Raw genomic sequence first — 19,921 nt, 5'->3', positions numbered from 1 at the left:
CAGGGGTCGCCCCAGATGGATGGCTCTCATCCGGCGCAACCGAGACTGTGGCTCTGCAATATAGACAAAGATTCCATTATGTGCTCAAAAAGTGCTTATCGAAGGGGGTGCGGGGGGACTCGGCCGTTGTCATTCCAGCAGCGTCGCTCATTGTCATCATGCTGGATTGCTGTAATTTCCGCGCGGCCGCCTCGTCAATGGTTTTTTTGCGAGTCCTCGGGGAACGCCAGGTTCAGCTGCCTTCCTCGCACGGGCTCGCAGAGATATTCGCCTCCACCTCCACACAAACAAGCTAACAGGATTTCAGTCTCACTGTCAAAGTCTTAATCTTTGTTTAAAGCGTCGCTGAGCGCTTGAATGAGCGAGTGCGCCAAGCAGAGTGTGTGTGAGGAGTGTGTTTACCTGACCCCGCGGTGGATTAGCATGCGTCCACTGCAGCCAGTACTCGGTGGCTGTGGGCTCCGGTGGCAGATGGGACACCAGTGAGGTCACTTTAATTAGCGACTTACAAGCTGGTGAAAAAAAAAAGGCAGCGAAAGAAACTCGGTCATCGGGTGACTGAGAAGTCTTCCCATGAACCTTTGCACTGTTTCCTGTATGTGTGCACTTCCTGTCCACCAAACAATCATTCAAGTCTCCGCTGCAAGACTTCGTCCATATCTCCCGATTGATTTAAGCTTATTTGTTGCGCATTAGGGGAATAGAAACCTCACTTCATCAATGTGTCTTTGGAGATAACACCCGCAAATCATGTTAAGTGAACATCCAATCTTTTAAATAGACTGGGATCTGTTTGACCCCAGGCAACAATTGATTTGCGTATTGCTAATTAATTGAGGCTGTGCTTTGAATCGTGACGACGGCGGTGAAATCAGGCCAGTAACAGGCGGACCAATTGGGATGATAAAAGCCAGCCAAAATGTGATAGCGAAGATTTCAAACAGAATGCAAACGAGGGTGTTAAATGGATTCGCCAAAAATAGGGGTCCAGTCGGATTTAACCGGACACCATTGATGCTTATTTGATGTGTTGCACCGGGAGACAGAGGTGTTCTGTGATGATACGAGACAAAAGTAATGAGCCGCTTGTTAGGGTTGATCACACGCACATTAACAAACGGGCACATCCACTGCAAAGAGGAAAGATCAGACACTCCTGGAGCCAGACGAACTACGGGGGAATCTTTAATATTTATTTTTTTTTTTTACAGCTTTTGTTTGCTGAACGCCCTTGTAACGCTTTTGCTTTTTGGCAGGGGATGAATGTAAGGCAAGAATCGCCGAAAAACTGCCTTCTCCTTTTTTTTACTTTCTCCCACTTTGCCGGCTGAGATCAGCAAGTCTGCATTCCTCAAGTGACCATTTAGGTGTGCACACACATGCTCGCACACCCCTTCCCCCAACCACTTCTTAGGCTGCATGGTATGGGTCACATGCACAGCCCCTCCTGACTTGGGTCAACCCCCCCAGGGCTTCACCACCACTAGCATGGCCTGCCGTCATTAAACTCCCAGCGGATTAGTGGGGAGACTCCAGCCCACAACCCAACAGCCTCCTTGGCCCACCCTGGACGTCCCACAACTCCATATGGGCAAGACATTTAAGAGGCAGGACTGGACAGGGAAAGATGGGGTCTCTCTCGTCTTGCCCTTCAACAAATGAATGAATTTGGACATCTAACCCAGCGAGGACGCTCTGAGGCCTTGTCCACATCCCCTCCCCTTCCTGTGTAAGGATGACTGGTGAGCAGACAGGAACATGGGGCCGACTGGGCGCTCTTAAGATGAAGGATGCGGTCTTCAGGTAACGATCAGAACTCTTGACAACCTTTCAGTCTTTCTGAGGCGATTTTGTTTGGTTCCACTCCACCGCGTTTTGTTTTGCTCACCATCCTTATCCTCTTAAAGTCTTTATTGTAGTCATTCCTCTGCCTGTAAATGGAGATTAGACCCTTCTAGAAAGGGAAAAGGAGAGGCCTTTTGTTGGCTGCTGCTCACAAGTCTCCTCACACGCTCACCTCAGCAGCGTACACAGAAAGCTCAGGTACGATCTAGGTGCCGCTCGGGTTTATCTGTCTTTGTTTTGTTTACTTCAAGGCTTTTTGGGTTTCACTTAAGATAGTTTGGAAATAAATCCAGTTGCCCAGATGACACGTGCGCTCATCAGCAAAAGCGAGGCGTTCACAGACCGAGAACGCTCCACTTGACTTTGAATCATTGCTGTCTTGAAGGGCCCTCTTCGTGGCAGGATATGGGAGACTTACGGCTAGACTAACAACAACAGCAGACGATGACTGGTGCCTGCAGATTTACAGCTTTGCGGCGTATTCCCTCAGTGTGTGAGAACATGTGTGTGTGTGTGCACGGAGGGGGATGATGTAAACAGTCAAGAATGGCGTTGTTTAGACAGTCACGCGCAGGATGAAATCCCTCCGCGGTCCAGGGAGAAAAGTTTGGGTCCTGCATGCATTCATGTGCTACTCTCATTAGCGCTGCTGCACAGCTGGACCTGCAGAGGCTAATACACTCAGAGAGGGAGAGCTGAGTGATTGCACTATGTTTGCAGATCAATGCCCTCTCTTCTAATCATCCGAGCGCCCGGCCACGCCCGGGCCGAGTGTTTTAATTTGGCGCATTCGTAATGGCCCCCCTGCATGCCTTTGGCGGCTGCAGGATTTAGCCGGATGAATCAGGCCCCTGTTCAAGACGACACATCTGGGGTCATTAAGAGGATGGAGGGGGGTCAGTCCTTTTTTTGAAGTCACTTCCTTGCCCCTGCCCAATGGGGAGGAGGGCTGTTAAATAGATAATAGGTGTCTGGACTATTTTCGGGAGCACCTCATATTTAGAGGATTTATTGGTTCATTTCAGCCGCTCTTTTTAACTTCCAGGGAATTACGTCTGATTGAACTTAATTTGGGTTGTTCTACTCTATCACTTGTGCTAAATTACCAGCCCATCAGAGGGCTTTGGTACCAATCTCCCATTTTTGTATAACCACGCCGGGGTTTGTGTGTCAAACCGCGACCGATGACTTCACTCTAACTGTGTCAGACGATCACAAACTCTTGCGTACGACAACTTCCGCCTTGGATTAAACATGCCGGTTATGATGTTTATAAGCGCGGAGAAAGAGGTCAGATTACAAGCTTTTGCGGAAGTAGGGCATCCATCCTCACATCATGATAGCTCGGCCCTGCTCTCTCTGGCTTGTGGAGCTGGTGTTCACAGATTGTAGCCCGGAGCCAAACAGCATGTAATTCAAACTGACCTCATGGTTGCAGTATAGATTTGGTTGTCTGGCAGCTGCTCCAGTTGACACATAAACACTGCATACAGTTATATAAGCTGACTTAGAGTTTTATTAGGACATCTAAACAGAAAGTGCCTGTTGAGTAAAATTGCAAGGACAAGCATTAAGTCAGTTTCTCCTCAATTTCAGCATTAGTTTATTTTATTTTAGCTTTCCCTTTCTGCATCGAAGAAGTATATAACAAGAAATCTTGAAATAAGTTAGTTTAGTCTAGAAATAAGCAGTCTGATAAGTTTGAAAATGCTGTTTTTTGATCCAATTACTGGAAATAATTCGTAATTCACTTTTTGCATTCTCAATTTTAGGCCATTTTTCAAGATTTCCTGACTAATTGAGGTATAAAAGACAAACCCATGATTACGAATATGCCATGAATACTAAGATGGAAACTTTAAAACGAGATAATTAATCTAATTTTCATCAAAAATGTAAGATGTCTAAATCTTGGCACACACAGAGCTTTTTGCAGTGTTGAAAGTATCATTTTGGTCGCATTTTTTACTTTGGACAACTCTCAACCCTCAGTAGGAATATATTTAATTGGAACCGTTTATTGAGAAAAAGTCACTTTGAAAACCTTTCACAGCGTCTTCTGCAGTTTGTTCAAAGTGCCCGAGACACTTTCTGCAAATCTGCAAAGTTACAATTAACTTCAGTATCTGTATCACCAGCTCCAGCTCTCTATCTTAACAACTTCCCAGTCTTCCCAGTTCCCAAACGACCTTCGGAGCCACTGAGTCTCCCGGTGTAGGTAAAAAGCTTTGCTGTCATCATGACTGAGGTTTCCCACCGGGATGTCTTCCTTAGTCTCTATCTCTGCCTCACATGTGGAAGACACATGCCTTGTAACCCACTGGGGAGACACAAGGAAAGACTCCAGCGAGGTCCTTTTTTTTCGAGGGACCAATGGCTTCCTCATTGCAAACTGCTTCCCTTTGGCCAGGGGTGAACATGTGGGACAGCCATCGTGAATTTGCACTCTAAATCCTTCCAAATGTACGGCTGGAGGGATGAAAGAGGAAGCAACCTAAATCTGGTTCCCTCCATATGTCTCTTTTAATTTACGCTCTTTACGGACTAGTCCTCGATTGCACCCAGTTGGGTTTTCTGGTAAATCTTTTGGGTGATCCTGGGGGAAAAAAAGCAGATTTTACGAGAGAGTTTCCCGTTTTAATGCACTTCTAATATTTGCGACGAGAAATTAGGGCTCAGGGTTAGGGGTTATTTGAAGTTAAGAGAAAAACAACCCAAGAAATTCTCCTCCTCACAGCAGTAGGCCAACAAATATTTGAATGAAATATGACTGCCAGGGCGTACTAAACACTTTGGCCTCTTGATCTCTTTCTCTGTGGCATGTGTCTCTTGTTGATAAAGTTAAAAGGTTGCCAGCGAGAGCCAGCGGTCAGAAGGGCGAGAAACCTTTGTAATGCTACCCCGCTGTAACACGCATGACTGATGTGCGTGACTTTTAACTGTCCGCACGGCTCTAAACCGGACCAAACCTTTCACCAAAGGCGTCCAGTCCAATTCCCTCGCCTTCATCTGGGTCAAGTCTAAGAAAGGGTCTCCTTGCATGTTTTCTGCAAAACAGCCCTAAGAGGATAAGAGTGGCTTAGCATTAGGTTAAGCTAGGCAATCATCCGGTGGGCGTACATTAAGTGATTCAGAGTAAAAGAATGGAATATTTCTCGTGCCGAATCGGACAGTTCTGCAAAGGCCTCGCCGAGGTCGCGTAAGGCGATTGCTGGAGTCGATGCGGCGGTCACACGAGTTGCCCCGCTGGCCTCGTTTCAGCCGCACAACCAGGTGATTGTTCTCCCGATCACTTCAGCAGCTGTGGGATTTTCCAATCGCTCACCGGTCAAATCTGATTAGGGGGTCTCGGTCAACCTGAGGCTCTGACAGCGCTGATAAAGTGAGAGTGTGTGCCGAGTCGAGGCGGAGAGACGCCGAAGCATCTCAGCTGATCTCTCGCACTGTGTCAAGATGTTTGCTTTTGTCCACTTCTTTCACTCTGATCTTAACATCCCTGCTGTATGTTAACACTCAGGTTGTGATCTGTGTTTTCTGTGGCTGATGATGAAGGTACCATGGACTTTATGATGTTATTCTTGAGTATCAACATTTTGTTTCTGTGATAAAACAGAAGAAGAATGCAAGCTAATTTGCTTCTGCCAAGGAATGCTGGCAGCCCAAATATCCGATCCTGGCAGGGGGGATTAACAACTCCTGCTTGGTCCGAGCTGTGAAACATGCAACTTCGCAGGCGGTCGTTGGCAGGAGAGCGATTACTAAAATAAACACACGAGCATCTAACGATAAGTGGCACATTTGAGGAGAAGGAAGTTCGAACAACGAGCCCGAGGTTTGAGGGATCTCTCGTCCTGGCACGCCGCCTCAGTGTTAGCTGCTCCTTGCACGGAAGGTGTTGATTTTTATGAAGCCAAAGCCTCTTAATCACCACACACGTACACACAAACGCTGGCTGACAAAACAGGGGGGATCCCTGTCTTTAGTCGTGCCTCATCCCTGCCCGTCCATGCCTGATTCCCTTCTGATCCGATGCTACCGGCCTGCTTGCCGCTCAGCAGGGGCTCTCCTCCCTCGGAGAGGGCTTAACATGGGACATATGGGAAAGTCTTTGCCTGCCAGATCACTGTCTTTGCACAGGGCCAGTGTCGGATAATGACACGCTGGAGACGCGGCAAGTGGAAAAATGAGAACAGGAGATCTGCTGCGAGGCTGAGTCGGTAACTCGGCCGCGGGACTGACCATGCCGTCCGTCGATTGAGCGAAAATCACTCAGGCTTATATGATGACTGCATGGCCTATTTTAGCCCAGAGACCCACATTGCAGCGATAGTGTCTGGGTCACTGTATAGCGCCGGGAGAGCAGAGGGGTGGGTGTGCATTCGGATGTCTCTGCACATGGAGCTCAGGGATGTCTGCGCTGTGTTTCTGGCTTTTTTTCGGAGAAGCGGCGGCGTAAAGAATGAAGAGAAACTCAAGATGGGGTAAGTTTGTGTCAGCTTTTCAGAGAGGTTCAGAGTCCTTTGATCATTTTCGAGTCTGTGAAGGAATTTGTCATTGAAGGTTAGAGCTGTGTAAAGCCACCAGAGTTTCAATGAATAGAAAGACTGCTTAAATAAAAAACGCTCCTTCTTTTGAAGTCTCGGTGTCATTGTGACTCTTGACAGCTAAAAGAAGAGGAAGAGCGAGGAAGTTTTTCATATGTAAACCGCAAGTTCGTCAGCGTGAGACGACGCGGCACATTTCACCTCTAATTGCCCCGGCGTGTTCTGATGATGCATCAGTTTGTTCACCTCTGCGGCTCGCCTTCTCATCAAAGCCCCTCGACAGCGCCGCGATCGTGTTTGTGTGTGTGTGTGTGTGTGTGTGTGTGTGTTGGCCTGAGGATCGTCAGACCTCAGGCTGAAAATTGATTGGACTCTTAATTGTATTTCCTGGACTGCTGACGAACGCCGCGTTTGAAATTCAGCTTGCGCGGCTCGAGGGTCAGGGAAGTCAGAATTTGCTTGCGCCTCCACAGACGCCCCTTCAAAACACACACAGACACACACACACACACACACTCACATTCGTCCTTCCTTTCCCTCAGTGATGTTTTCAATAGGTCGTTGGCAAGCACTTTGAGATTAATCGCACTATCACACGGAGCAGGACTATGTTTTTTATGTAAAGTAATGCTCTGTCATCTGGGAGTTATATTCCATCCATCATCAGCATTTAGCAGACTCTCCCTCACGTATAAACAGGCTGAATTTACAGTAATGACAAATTACATCGTTTATTTCACGAGATGTTTTGCCGGACACTCGTCCCGGGCAGGATTTACTGCTTTGGAAACAAGCATTTAATTATTTAAATGTACCTTTTTGAATCGCATTTCTTCGTAATGAACTCCCTTTCGGATGAATTACCGCTGCTCTGATTGAAAAGAAGTTCTGTTCAGAAGCATTACGAGCGCTTTGTTGGTGTTTGTAATCAGCGCAACATCGATAGTGATTACTGTGGGGTAATTGTCCAAAGCTTTCTTATTTGTGTCGCGGCTCTGCACGAGTCGGCAAGGAAAATTAGACGATAACTAGTAGTTTAGGCCCGATCTAGTGTTCAGGACTTCACTTCAGAGGTCGAAACATGTTGCATTCCTCAGTCTGTGCTTGAAGGTTTCCTGATGGTCCACAGGTCTAAAAATACCGAGTACAGTATAGAGACAAGAGTCCAGAATAGAATAAATCTCACTTCCAGATGGACTAAGTCTTTTTGTCCCTCGGCACCACCTCTAAACTTCAAAGTCTCTCAGTTAGAGTCCGTCCAGTGAGATGCTGCACATCTGCGCCCTTCGGCCGACAGGAAACTTTGAAAAGGGGAAAGCGTGTCAAACACAAAGGGTTTCTTTCAGGTGAACAGCCTCGGCTGCAGCACCACATCCAGATCCTTCCCTCCCTTCCCCCCCTCCTGCTCCCAACTTGAGGAAGCAGCATCAAAGTGTAATGTGAAGGTCGTCGAGGTCTTTCGCAGTCGTAGCGAGAATGCTGAGAAGCTTTCTCCGGGAGGTTATGCATGTATGGCTGCAAAAAAAGCAAACGCTGATACCAGTCGTTTAATTTTACTTTGATTGCTTGCCGGGCTCATTTGGCACGTTTTCATTCATCTCACATCAGAATAATTTCTACTCCATCTGTTGGCTTTGCCTAATGATAATTTTGCTATTTTCTCATTTCAGGTTCAATTTTATAACTGCAACATTTGCATAAAAAATTAAAAATAAATGACTGGACAGATTATATATATTGGAAGTCCATGGTATTTCTGTGGGCAACTGAATCATAGATAAACTGACATGTTTTGACTCAGAATATGAGGCAGGTGTTGTATATTATAAAACTAATCAAGTGTTTATATGACTTGGCCAACATTTCCATGTTTAGCCTGCACGTATCGTCTGCTGGCAGCTTGTTTCTGACTTTAAAGTGGACTTAAATCAACATTACAGACAACAGGATGGTGATATGTGACTTTTAAAAACATTTCCTCTAAAGGAGAGAACAACCACCTCATACATTAGCTAAAGCTGTCGTAGCCCCAGTTTGTTAGTAAGTTAGCAAAACTTACCATTGGTTGAAACGTTCTTGTACCAGATTGCATCTACATTTTGGGAATGGAGTCATATTTTAAGAGTTAGATGAAGAGATTAATACCAATCTCACATCTGTGCAATCATCATAAAGTTGCATCCAGCAGCCAGTTAGTTTAGCTTAGCATAAAGACTAGAAACAAGGGGAAACAGCTAGCCTGCTGCTATCCAAAGTTAACTAAATCTTCCTAGTTGAATCTCTAAATCTTGCTGATTAACATGTTATATCTGATATATATGAGAAAACGAACATCTTATATCTCACTTTAAGAGAAAACTTTCAAAAATGAACTATAACTAAAGCTATTTATGTCCTAAGCTCCTGTGCTAGCGGTGTAAACATCTAGATAGCTGCACAGCTAACTGAGCAATTAGCCGTTACTCTGGTGGTGCCCTGCCCCCTATTGTTATTATTGTTTTGTGTATGAATATGAGTACACTTTATTTTCATGTCGACGCCAAAATGTTGATATTCCTTTAATAAACATGTTTCTCGCATTATATAAAAAAAGTGTGACCAGTTTCAATAAGGAGTTGGAGAAATGGGTTCAGATCTATTTATTGTGCAGTCAAAAGTAGAAAGACTGGAAATACTTTCAGGCCAGAGGTGTGAAATAACCTTCCAGATTAATCAGCATTGACAGGGATTCACCTTTAAGATAAACAGACGCTGTGTGACCCCGAGTGTCATGCAAACACACAAGAAGCACGCACTGTGGCTGTTTCTGTAGGTGGTCACCTGCCCAAATCCCCTCAGACCAACAACTACCCCTGCTTGCCATGCTGATCATGCCTGACTCCTAGTCCTTGACCCGGTGTCAGCGTCAAAGCCGTCTCTGTCACGTCCTCTTTGCTCTATAGGTTGTGCTGATTAAGGCCAGCATTTAAAGCAGGAACTGGAGCAATCCGCCACCAGCCAGCCTGCCTGCCTGCCTGCCTGCCTGTCTGCCTGCCTCGACGACTGTTCAGTCAGCAGCTAGCGGCCTGATTACAGCCGGCTTTATGGCTCAGCCTGGACAGATGGTGTGACTAGCACCGTCCTCTGCCTGTGCTCATTCTCACCCGCTGCCATACACCAGTCAGGATCGATCAGTGGAGAGATACAAGGATGTTATTATATAACAAAGCATGTAGACAACTTCTGCACACAGTTTGTATGAAAGTCAAGGTTTTGAATTCAGACGCTGAAAAATGAGTTTTCTCGAAGAACTAAAAACTTTTTTGGGCTTTCAGCTTTTGAGTTAAAGCAATAGCCCCGTCCCTTTTTTTAAAGGATTAAACAAACGAGATATAAGATGTTGATTTAATGAGCATTACAGGTGCTGCGTGGCAGATTCTGTTACCTTTGGACAGAGGCAGGCAAGCCAGTGTTTATGCTAAGCTAAGCTAAGCTAACTGGCCACAGCTGAATATTCAAAGGACAGACAAATGTTGTAATAATAGAAAATAAACATACTGTAGTTGTTCACAACCACAAAGAAGAACACCATGAAGCTGTTGCACAGCCCCTGTAGCATCAAGCAAAATTATTTAAAATGCGAATGGTGTATGACAGACTGTGTGAATCCTACTAAAATTACCATTTTAAACCATGATTTGTTACGTAAGGGTTCCTTTTGTTCTGTGAATGAAACCAGTAAAGGAAGACTGTCATGAAATTCAGATGATTCCCACCTGACGGTGTCAAAGCCCTTCTTTTGTCGAGATGCTCCTCTCCAACGCTGCCTGGCTGTCACTTTCCATCCACTGCCTGCTCCTGAATGTCACTTTTATCTCATCATTTCCGTTAACATGATCCCAGCTGGGCCCTGAGATCGTCCTACGCAGCTTATCTGCTGCTGTGGTAGCCTTAAAGGGAATACACGTCGGGTCAAAGTTCTCCCTGCAGCTCGATGGATAAAGATGGCATGTGGCTCTCGTTCGGATGGAAATAGGCAGAGGCGTTTTCGCTCGCAGTCGTTGGCACCTGTTTTGCATGCAGCTTGCAGCGTTTGCGGCACAAAACAGAAGATTGTTTCGAGCAGACCGGGGCCCTGAAGGTCAAGGTCACTCGCTGGCTGTTTGCTGCTGTGATTGCACTTAATTCAAGCCATCATCTGAAACACATGCGGCGGTGTGCACACACACGCCCACAAAATCACATACAATAAGTCAGTAAGTACTATGTTTGCGCATTTTGTACCCAATCTAGTCATTTGACGAAAGCGTTTTCCCGAGCAGAATTTGGGATTCGGCCCAAAAGAATACCACTCATCCATCTTGTGTTTCTGGCACTGGTTCAGTCCCACTTCTCTTTTCATTTCCAATGTGGGGACAATTTGCGTTTGTTTGTGTGTGCATGCGGAAGGCAAGCGTGGAAAAAATCACAATTGAAGGATGCAGTGATCCATTTCAAACAACAAACATCTCATAAAAGTGTAAAACAGCTTGAAAATGGATCCCATTTTAGGGTGTTTACAGTGGTACCTTTGAGTCGACTCCTCACTTAGGAGCTGCTGATGGCTCTGGCATCACCTCATTTTAGACATTTTAACCTGATATTACCCCGCGGGTCCTGGGGCAGGTTCATTTTGGCTGTTTGACAGCTGAGATTAAAACCAAAGCACGTTTGGACTCGGACTGGCTTCAGGGTTACTACACCTCGGAGCAACGTGCCTGAGGAGCTCTGGCTGCCTTAAAATGCTGCAGGCTAAATTGCAAAGTCTTTCAAGAAACAATGTCCCAGTTTCTTTAGGATAATACAAAGATTTTATTTTATTATCTGAAGACTTGTGAAACCAACATGCCCTCCTAACCCAATGACAAATTACGTTGTTTGTCCAACTCTGTGGTTTGGTTTAGCTTCAAAACTCGTTTCGGGGGGATGATAATGATTGTGGTTATGATTATTAAAACGACTGCTTGAAGGCTAGTGTTGATTTTCCATGGATAAGTTGAGACCACTTATTTTTAATTAGCCTAACCAAAACACCAAAGAGAAAAAGCGCGTCACCGCCAAAAAAATATAAACTTTACAGAATTACAATCATTCCTGAATGATTCAACCGTGTTGAGTGTTTACCACTAAAGTATCTGGCATGTTGTGTTCACCCCTGACCTCCCTTTTCATGTTTAACTTACCACAATGTGTTTTTTCTGTGTGCAGGATGGAAGAGACGGTGCGGTCGCTGCTGCAGAATCAGAGCGTCCTGGAGCAGACTGCCGTGGACACGGTGGACATCATGAAGGCCTACAAGGTAAACTAACATCCCGTGAGGGTTTGACTATGTGCGGTCATTCAGTAGCCATGTTTCCACCTAATTATCAGGAAAATTCACAGAGGAGAATGAAAAATCCAGTTAGGCTTGAGCGAATAAACTAGACTAGGCAGAAGTCGGCGTTCTTGGCAGAAGTTGGCGTTCTAGGCAGAAGTTGGCGTTCTAGGCAGGGTTACGCAAGGCTGTGATAAACAGAGTAGTAGAAGTAGGGGTTGCGAACCAGAATGAAAACCAGTTGTTTCCCTACTGCCAATAACCTTAGAAAAAGGAGAACAAGAAAAAAACTAGTTGCCATCTGAGTGAGAAGAACAAAGGGAGGTCTTCGGGGATTTTTTGGCGTGTTATGAGAATACCTGGAAAGACGGCATCGTCGGAAATACCTGCCACTTTTTCTTCTTCCATGGAAAAGGTGTTCTCATCTCCTATCAAGCGGATTAACTCAAAATACATCAATGGAAACAAAGTAAATGTGATGTAAATGTCAAGAGAAAGGCAAGTTTAAGTTAATTAATCAGTCATAAAGTTATTTTATTATGACAGATGACAATTGTGTCTGTATATTCACTGATAATATGCCAGTAATCTTGTTGTAGCTCTAGTTATTTTTCAGCTCAGAGATCCAAGTGCAAAAATAAAGCCAGACTGAACCAAGGTGAAAGCGTTCATTGCCATCCTTGTTACATAACCGAAATATGGCTGCTGGGATCGAGCGGAGAGGCGGAAAGAAAAAGCAATACCACATATTTCCGAAGCACAGGGTCACCTCCGGGGTCGCACTTCACAATTTGGCGCTCGAGATGTTTACATGGTGTTGAAGCGCTGACATGCTGTTGCCTCAGTCTGTTTACCATCAGTGTGATGTTTTTTTTACTGAGAGAAGCTCTTTTGCTTCCAACTATGTTCGATGAATTCCTTTGTAGACTTTGTTGAAAACGCTTCAAAAATGTGTCGAGGATCTATGTCGCACTTCCTTTTTGAAGCGTGCGATAACTTTTAGCGTCCATTAATCAGCGAGGGTTTCATTGTCTTCAGCACCCAGCAGCTGAAAACGAGAGCAAAATGCCTCGGGAGGGGGGGGAAGCGACGAAAAGGGCATCAGTAATTCAGCAAGTGTGCAATAAAAAGAGTCTGTATAAATGACTACATGAGTTCATCACAGGGAATAAAAGACGGAAATAGATGCAGAAAAAATAAAAGGCTGCGGAATAATAAAAAAACGAGCACTGTGAGATTAAATGTCAGTTTCTTTACGGCTTACTTTCCAGTGAGTACGAGAGGATTGTGAAACATGATAATAGACAGATATGTAAATTGTCTGGAGTTGCAAAAGCCCCTAAAATTAAAATATGACTTGTGAAGTCTATGTGAAATTAATACAATGTGTCAAAATGCAAATAATGTTATCTGCGCACGCAGAGTAATCCCTCTCTAGGGTTCAACAACAAAAATGGATTATGTTGAGAGAAACAGGGTGATACAAAGATGAATTTTAAGTGGTTGCGTACGGTAAATATTTACACCTGCGTTCAGTCCTAACTAATTCAACAGCAAAGTGACAATAATTGAAACTTTCCAGCAGCGTTTTACCCATTTCTAAATCCTCACTAACTATTTTATAACTTTTTTAGCCAGCTGTTGTAAAAGAGACTTGGAGACAACATACAGTAACAGCCACATGTAAGCCCGGGTGAGACTGTGTTTAGGAGGATATCTTTTCTCAGTTGTAGAGCTTGTATTTACCACCCTGGACATACTCTGCTCCTATGTTCAGCAGTGGACGCACATTGTCAAAGAGAGCAAACTTGGAGGGTTATTATGGTATCCCCAGTCGCTGTATTACCGAACACCCTCCATTCCTACGCAGCGATGTGCTCTTGCTGCGGCTGTATTCTGTGTATTCAGCCGACAAACTCAATAACTTTAAAGGGCAGCGTGAGGGACAAGGTTCCCTCCCCTCTCCCACTGCAGACTCTCTCCGCTGAGATTATTACCGAGCCCTTTAACGCCGTCTGATGAGCAGCCCCCTTGAAAGCGAGCTTGCAGACTGCACAGGCTGGCACCAGGCAAACAAAAAGCAAATTTCGAACCGTGACTTTAAAGTATTGCATCCAACACAATTGTCTGATGGAATCGAGCAAGATTGAAAACCTAATAAATGTTTGGAGGAGATTGGATCAAGCTGCTCTGAAGGACATTTTTAATTCCTGTTGGGGAGAGAAATAGCTGTTCTCTGCTGCATTAGGATGTATAAAGGATGCAGCCATCCATTAGTGCTGCTCACCTCGACTATGTCCAGCACATTAACCATAGGTATCTTCAGGTTTGTCAATTATCCGTCAAAGCTCAGTCAGGAGTGACAAATGTAATGTGTGTGCACGGCGATATATATCACACTATGATGACGGTGTCGTTCGAAGAAAAGCTTCATTCACAACATATGTCAAATTCAGACTGTGTTTGCAGATATAGGGGAACAATAATACCTGTTTTGTTAGAGGGGAATAACACAATCCAGCTGGAAGATGTGTTCGTTATATTTCCTGCATTTGACATTTAAGAGGCTGAGAAATATGTTTGTTGTACTAGTTATCTCTTAAGTCCAGAGATGGTCAGGATCCCTTGAAGGGGCCATGAGATAAAGTTGAGGGATTGCAAGGTAGTTTATGGGGCGGGACATACGAAAAATATTGTTTCGCTACTACTTTCCTTTCAGTCTTTCCTCTAATCTTTGCCGTTTTCTTGTTTGTTACCGGATTGGTTTATTTTCAGGCCTTTAAGAGTTTCAAATGAAACAATCCCAGAGGTTTCATCACTCTTTGGGAAAACCACCGACTGTTTGAAGAAAGTATGACCAGTAGGCCCCAGTGGTTGCAAACAGAAGTCAGATTGTATGTAAGCTTATGAGAAAATAGCCCGACTACTCACTGGCTTTATTACCTCAGTAAACAGATTCCTTACAAGTTTATGGTCTCTTTCGCGTTTTCTTCAACACAGCATGATGTAACTCTTGTCAATTATGGTCCCAGGGCTTTTGGGAAATCCCATAATCTGTCGAAAGTGTTAGCGTTAGCTCAAGTTGGCTAGCTGACTCAACGGGGACGAGAAAACGTTTCTGTTGCTAGGTTGTCACTAAGCGTCAGCCTACTTGATGACGTAGTAAACTAGGTTTCATGACTGATTGTTTTCCAGTTATTAGCCAGACCTTGTGTTTCCATTTCCAAAGAAATGGAGATAAAACCAGCAAAAAGTTTTCTTATTTGAGAGCAAATTGCTACAATTTAATTCCAATATTTCAATAATTTTTCCATCATTTACATTTTTGCCCATAATGACTGTAAAGCACACCCTTTCGTGTGATATTGCTTCAGAAAAACAGCAAATCTTCTCATTTGAGAAGCTGGAACAAGAAAATGTTTGGCACTTTACCTTTAAACAACATAAATTATCAATTGTTCCTGCTCAGAAGATTTATTAACTACATGTGAATAGATATTCAGTGAGTAGGTACATACTTTGATGCTTCAAAGATTACTTGAAAAAGATGAATAATCTCACGAGTGTGACAGAGAGTTCATTGTTGTTGCTTTTGCCGTTTGGTGCTAACCAGACAGTGCCTAATTAGGAGCTAATTATTACTAGTAGTTAATTATCTCACATGCCGGGAAGCCAAAAAAAAAATCACAAGAGAACAGAGACGGTGGGAAAGATAACTGGCAAGGAGACTGAGAGAGGCTTTCAAAGGAGGCAGAGAGAGAGAGATGGAGTAGGATCCAGATGATACAGACAAGACGAGAGCCCTCAAGGTCACTGCCAGTCTTTGGAAAACAAGCGAAACATGATTAGGGATTAGGGGATGTTTTGGGGCTCTGTTGTCGAGGCTGCCTCCCGGTTGTCCCGTCTGCCCATCTGATCCTCTCCCGTTACTTCTCTCTGCTCTCACTTTCTCCTTCCCTCTGATTCTTGTCTTTCACGGTTCCGTCCTGCCCCGAAACATTTGTCGTACCTCGCATTCGAGCGCTTTCTTCCCATCTGCTCAGGTTTCTACTTGCCAAAATTTCCGCTTCCTTTCTCTTCCTCCGTCTCCCTCTAACCTCGTCTCGTTGTGTGTGCGTCAGGATAAACTCTCTGAGGAAGTGCAGAAGCAGCACGATGGCCCCGAAGAGAACGGCTCCCCGCCGGCGACTCAGACGGAGCCAGACACCGGGCCGCCACCGAACGCCGATCCTGATGCCAGCCAAGCAGAAGAGGACAAAGACAAAACCAAGCCCCTTCTGGAGCGCCTCAAGGCCCTGGAGGTAACAACTTTTCCTTCTTCTTTCATACTGCTTTGTTTTCTTTCTTCCTTTCTTTTCTGCTTTGTTCTTTCTCCGCTCCTGCCTCTTCATCCACACTTCCAGCCACCCCTGGCTATCCTCTGTGGCCAGCCTGTCTGCCAGTTGTCAGAGTCCTTGCTCGCTTGTGTCTGAAAGCATGACAGCTCATCAAATTCTCCAGCCTTCTTCGTTTGGAGAGCAGAGTCATCCTATGAGAGCCGCCGTGGGGGCCTCAGGCTTTACTCCGGCTTCGGTTTGTTTTCCTCTGCGCTCGGGGATTTGAGCTGCACTCCGCCACGAGCCCCGAGCAACAACCGACCGTAGCAACAGTGATCCATGATTATTGTTTTTTCTTCTTCTTCTTTTTTTTTTTACTTAAGCCACTGGACACATCCTTTCAGATCTCTTCAGCAATTAATGCACTCAGATTTAATTAAATTAGGCCACGTCTCACCTACTCATTCCTAAGTGACTCCACGGACTTAATGTTGATGTGGTGGAAGGACATACAGTCTTTGCCTCGTCTCAAAGCCTGTTTACACCCATCAGCCACAACAGTAAAAAGGACTAACGTGAAGTGAATGGCATTATCTCGCTACAATGCGATGTTCTTCTGGGAAACCTTGGGTCCTGGCATTCACATGGATGTGACTTGACTTGCACCGCCTCATGGCAACGGTGGCCCGGATGATAGTGGCGCCCCCCAGCAGGACAAAGCACCATGCCACACTGCAAACACTGCTCAGGAATCGTTCAAGGAACATGACAAAGAACTGAAGGCGCGATGCCTGCAAATTTCCCAGATCCCAATCTGATCAAGCATCTGTGGGACTTGCCAGAACAAGGCTGATCCTCATGGAGGTACCACAATGGATCGGACTTGTTTCTGATCCATCAAGGCATGGGCACAGGGCTTGTGTCTGGTTGTCTGGCACCAGGATGTTGGCACCAGATCCTTTGAGACCTGTGGCTTGCAAGATGGGGCCTCCATGGGTGGTACTTGGTCCAACATGCCCCACAGATGCTCAGTTGGATTGGGATCTGAGGAATTTGGAGACCGGGTCGACATGTTGAGCTCTTTGTCACGTTCCTCGGGCTGTTCCTGAGCAGTTTTTCTAGTGTTTCAGGGAGTATTGTGTACTGGAGGGGCCACTGCCATCACAGAGCGCCGTTGCCATGGTGGTTGTCCTTGGTCAACAATGGTTCACGGGTGGGTGAAGGTGAGTGAAGATGATATATGTTATTCACTTCACCTGTTAGTCGTTTCAATGTTGTGGCTGATCGATGTATCTTCTGTCAGACAGGTTGATAATAATGCTAGTATTCAAGAGGCTGTATTCTGTCTTTCTTTGCCAAAGTTACACTAAACCCTCCCTGATAGAAAATAGACCCTAATTACAGCAAAGTGGCAGGTAATTGCCTGTTGCTCCTCAGCTGTAAGTTATCTTCCGAGACTGGCAGGAAGTATGGTCAACCTGTCCCGGCGATCCCTCTGATGAAGCACATCGGCTAAACATTACATTTTAAATGGCTTTATCAAAAGTTATCTGCCATTTTATTCCATTCTGCCGCGCCGGTGATGGATGCACCGCCGGACGAAGCAGCAAGAACAAAGCAGAGGCAATACATCACAGCCCTGCGTCGTGAATAAGCTTCACTGACACTAAGTAAGCACTGCCCGGCTCTTATTTCTCCAGCTCAACTGATACTGTTCATTAACTTGGCAGGCACGCACTGTGGTCTGTAACTGGGGCTTAAATGAATACAGCCAGACTGGAGGGAGAACTGCCCATTGCTCATCTTACTTGTTAAGTGATGAGAACATAAGTTGCTAATATTACCTGTGTCCACGGAGGATCGAAGGCGCAGCATGATAAATCTTTGGCTCAGATTGTGTAGAAGAGTAGCAGGAAGCGAACCCTTTTGTATCATTTGAAGTATATACAAGTAAAATTGTGGGTTTCTACTGCAGTTGTACCTCAAAAAGTCTGAGAATCAACACCCTTCTCTCCAGGATCCCTTAGCCTACAACATATTTCAGCCTCTTTTAGCTCACTGTTTTGGTTTTCTAGCCCCCATACTCCACTCTCAATCTGCCCAGGCATCTCCTTTCAACACAAAGCTCTGGTAAACCCAATTTGTGCAAGCTGAGCAGCACCAATTAGCAGCTGATGAAGAAAGTGGGACAGATAGAGAACCAGATGTTTATGGGTGAAGAGGTGATTGAGACCAAACAAAGTAACAGACGACTGGACATTTGATATTTCCTTTGTAAAAATGAGTGATGTAGCGTTATTGCTGCATTCACATGGATTCAGGAAGACGGTAGACGGCAAACCGGATATCATTTTTTGTAGATGAGAGCAGGAAAGTGAAATCAGTTGATGGTTGCAGAGAGTAACGGTAAACGGCTTTGCCGTGCAGACTTTGAAATTATTCAACTTTTTGGCGTCCTCTGCAATGAGTCTTCAACTGGATGTTAAGTAGCTCCTTCACACAAGGACACATCATGGGCCAATCTTGGCAAATAGAAAGTAATCATTTTGTTTTTTCAGTTCTTCCTTCACTGTCCATGTTGGAAAATGAATTAACGATCAAGTCTCAGCAGGCATCAGAGAGAAACTTAAAGGTTCATAATACAGTTTGTGTTCATGTGCCAGTCTCTATACCAATAAAGACGAACCTCCTGAACGACATAATCCATCACAGCAAACACATTAATATTGCATTGAAATGAATAAATATCCTCCTGAAGTGAACTGTAGCATGTGTTAGCCAAGAGAGCAATTTGTTTCAAGGACTGTACTCAGAGGACAATGATCGAAGAAAAATGCTGTAAATGGTAAAAAAAAAGAAAGAAAATGAAAATCCTTTAAGGGCTTGTGTGTCACTGAACAATAATGCAGCAATAAAACTGATCTCAGAGTTGAGGTAACAAAGTACCACTTAAGTTTCATCTGGTAACTTAATATCGCTACTTCTCTGAGGAAAAAAGAGCTGTTGTGTTGGTGTAGCGCCGACTGAATCAGCACATATTAAAAAGTGATGCCTTTCAGTTGCTGCTGCGCAAGAAAAATAGACTTCGTATCGATTTTCTCACACAAATAATGACAGGAATATGGTCCGTGGGAAGTTTTTAATTATAAATAATGGTAATTGACACGTCTAATGATAGAAATTCCTGAATAAGAGAGCCTTCTTTAATTAGTCACTCATTACATTTGCACCCGTAACCGAGCTCGTCTTCTTCCAGGCTTTAATTAGTCCGTGTTTCTTGGTAGATGGCATGATTGGAATGTTTTGGGTTGTAATTATGTTTCCCATGTTTTCATCAAGGGATTGGTAGTTTCTACTAAAGGGCAGAGGGCGAGAGAAGCGAGGCCGACTGACAGCTCCTAATATGCTGCCTGCCTCTGACAAATTGGAAACTCCCAGAGATCAATAGGGCCCGGCCTCATCGCTTGGCAAGTGAAGGAGATATTCTTATTAGGTCCGAACTCCAAATGGCTCGCTGCCGCCCCAAAGTTCAGCATCATAACTCCCGTCCTCTTGACCTTTCTCTTTGTGGTTCTTTGTAAATTTGTATCGGCCTTCCTGGTTCAGCGTTGACATATGACCTTTGTGGAGTCTCCTCTCTGCTTTCGGCTCGGCGTTGATTGCTGCCTCTGTCTCCGAATGTAAACCAAAGTCACCGCGAGGGTTTGTGCAGCACTAACGCCGACTGTGTGTGTTTGTCTGCAGGACCAGAACTCTGTCTTGGCCTTGGAGAACGAGAGCCAGAGGGAACAGTACGAGCGCTGTCTGGATGAGGTGAGTTTTGGACCTTGTTTATCATCGTCTCGCTCCGGGGGGCACATGCGAGGGCGCCGTTCGACTCGCCG

General features: G+C 45.0%; 1 protein-coding gene and 1 long non-coding RNA gene across 5 annotated transcripts in view; one reads left to right on the top strand and one right to left on the bottom strand.

Annotated features, from left to right (window-relative positions):
- Positions 1 to 19,921, bottom strand: part of LOC311253346 — a 95,214-nt gene that overhangs the window by 23,302 nt on the left and 51,991 nt on the right. The window lies entirely within an intron of this gene.
- The window catches only part of LOC311253344 (nck-associated protein 5-like), a gene marked incomplete at its 5' end in the record, with an annotated part of 154,179 nt that overhangs the window by 99,920 nt on the left and 34,338 nt on the right, over positions 1 to 19,921 (top strand). For all 4 annotated transcript variants that reach the window (XM_084347242.1, XM_084347243.1, XM_084347244.1 and 1 more), the window contains 3 exons: positions 11,616 to 11,706; positions 15,843 to 16,022; positions 19,782 to 19,850. In XM_084347242.1, coding sequence (XP_084203368.1) covers positions 11,616 to 11,706; positions 15,843 to 16,022; positions 19,782 to 19,850 — 340 coding nt within the window. The remainder of the gene's footprint in view (positions 1 to 11,615; positions 11,707 to 15,842; positions 16,023 to 19,781; positions 19,851 to 19,921) is intronic.

The sequence above is a fragment of the Pagrus pagrus genome (assembly GCF_965226575.1).
Source record: "Pagrus pagrus genome assembly, chromosome: 24".
In the NCBI taxonomy this organism is placed as follows: domain Eukaryota; kingdom Metazoa; phylum Chordata; class Actinopteri; order Spariformes; family Sparidae; genus Pagrus; species Pagrus pagrus.
Note: the sequence above shows the minus strand (reverse complement) of the source record. Positions and strands in the feature narration are given on the sequence as shown.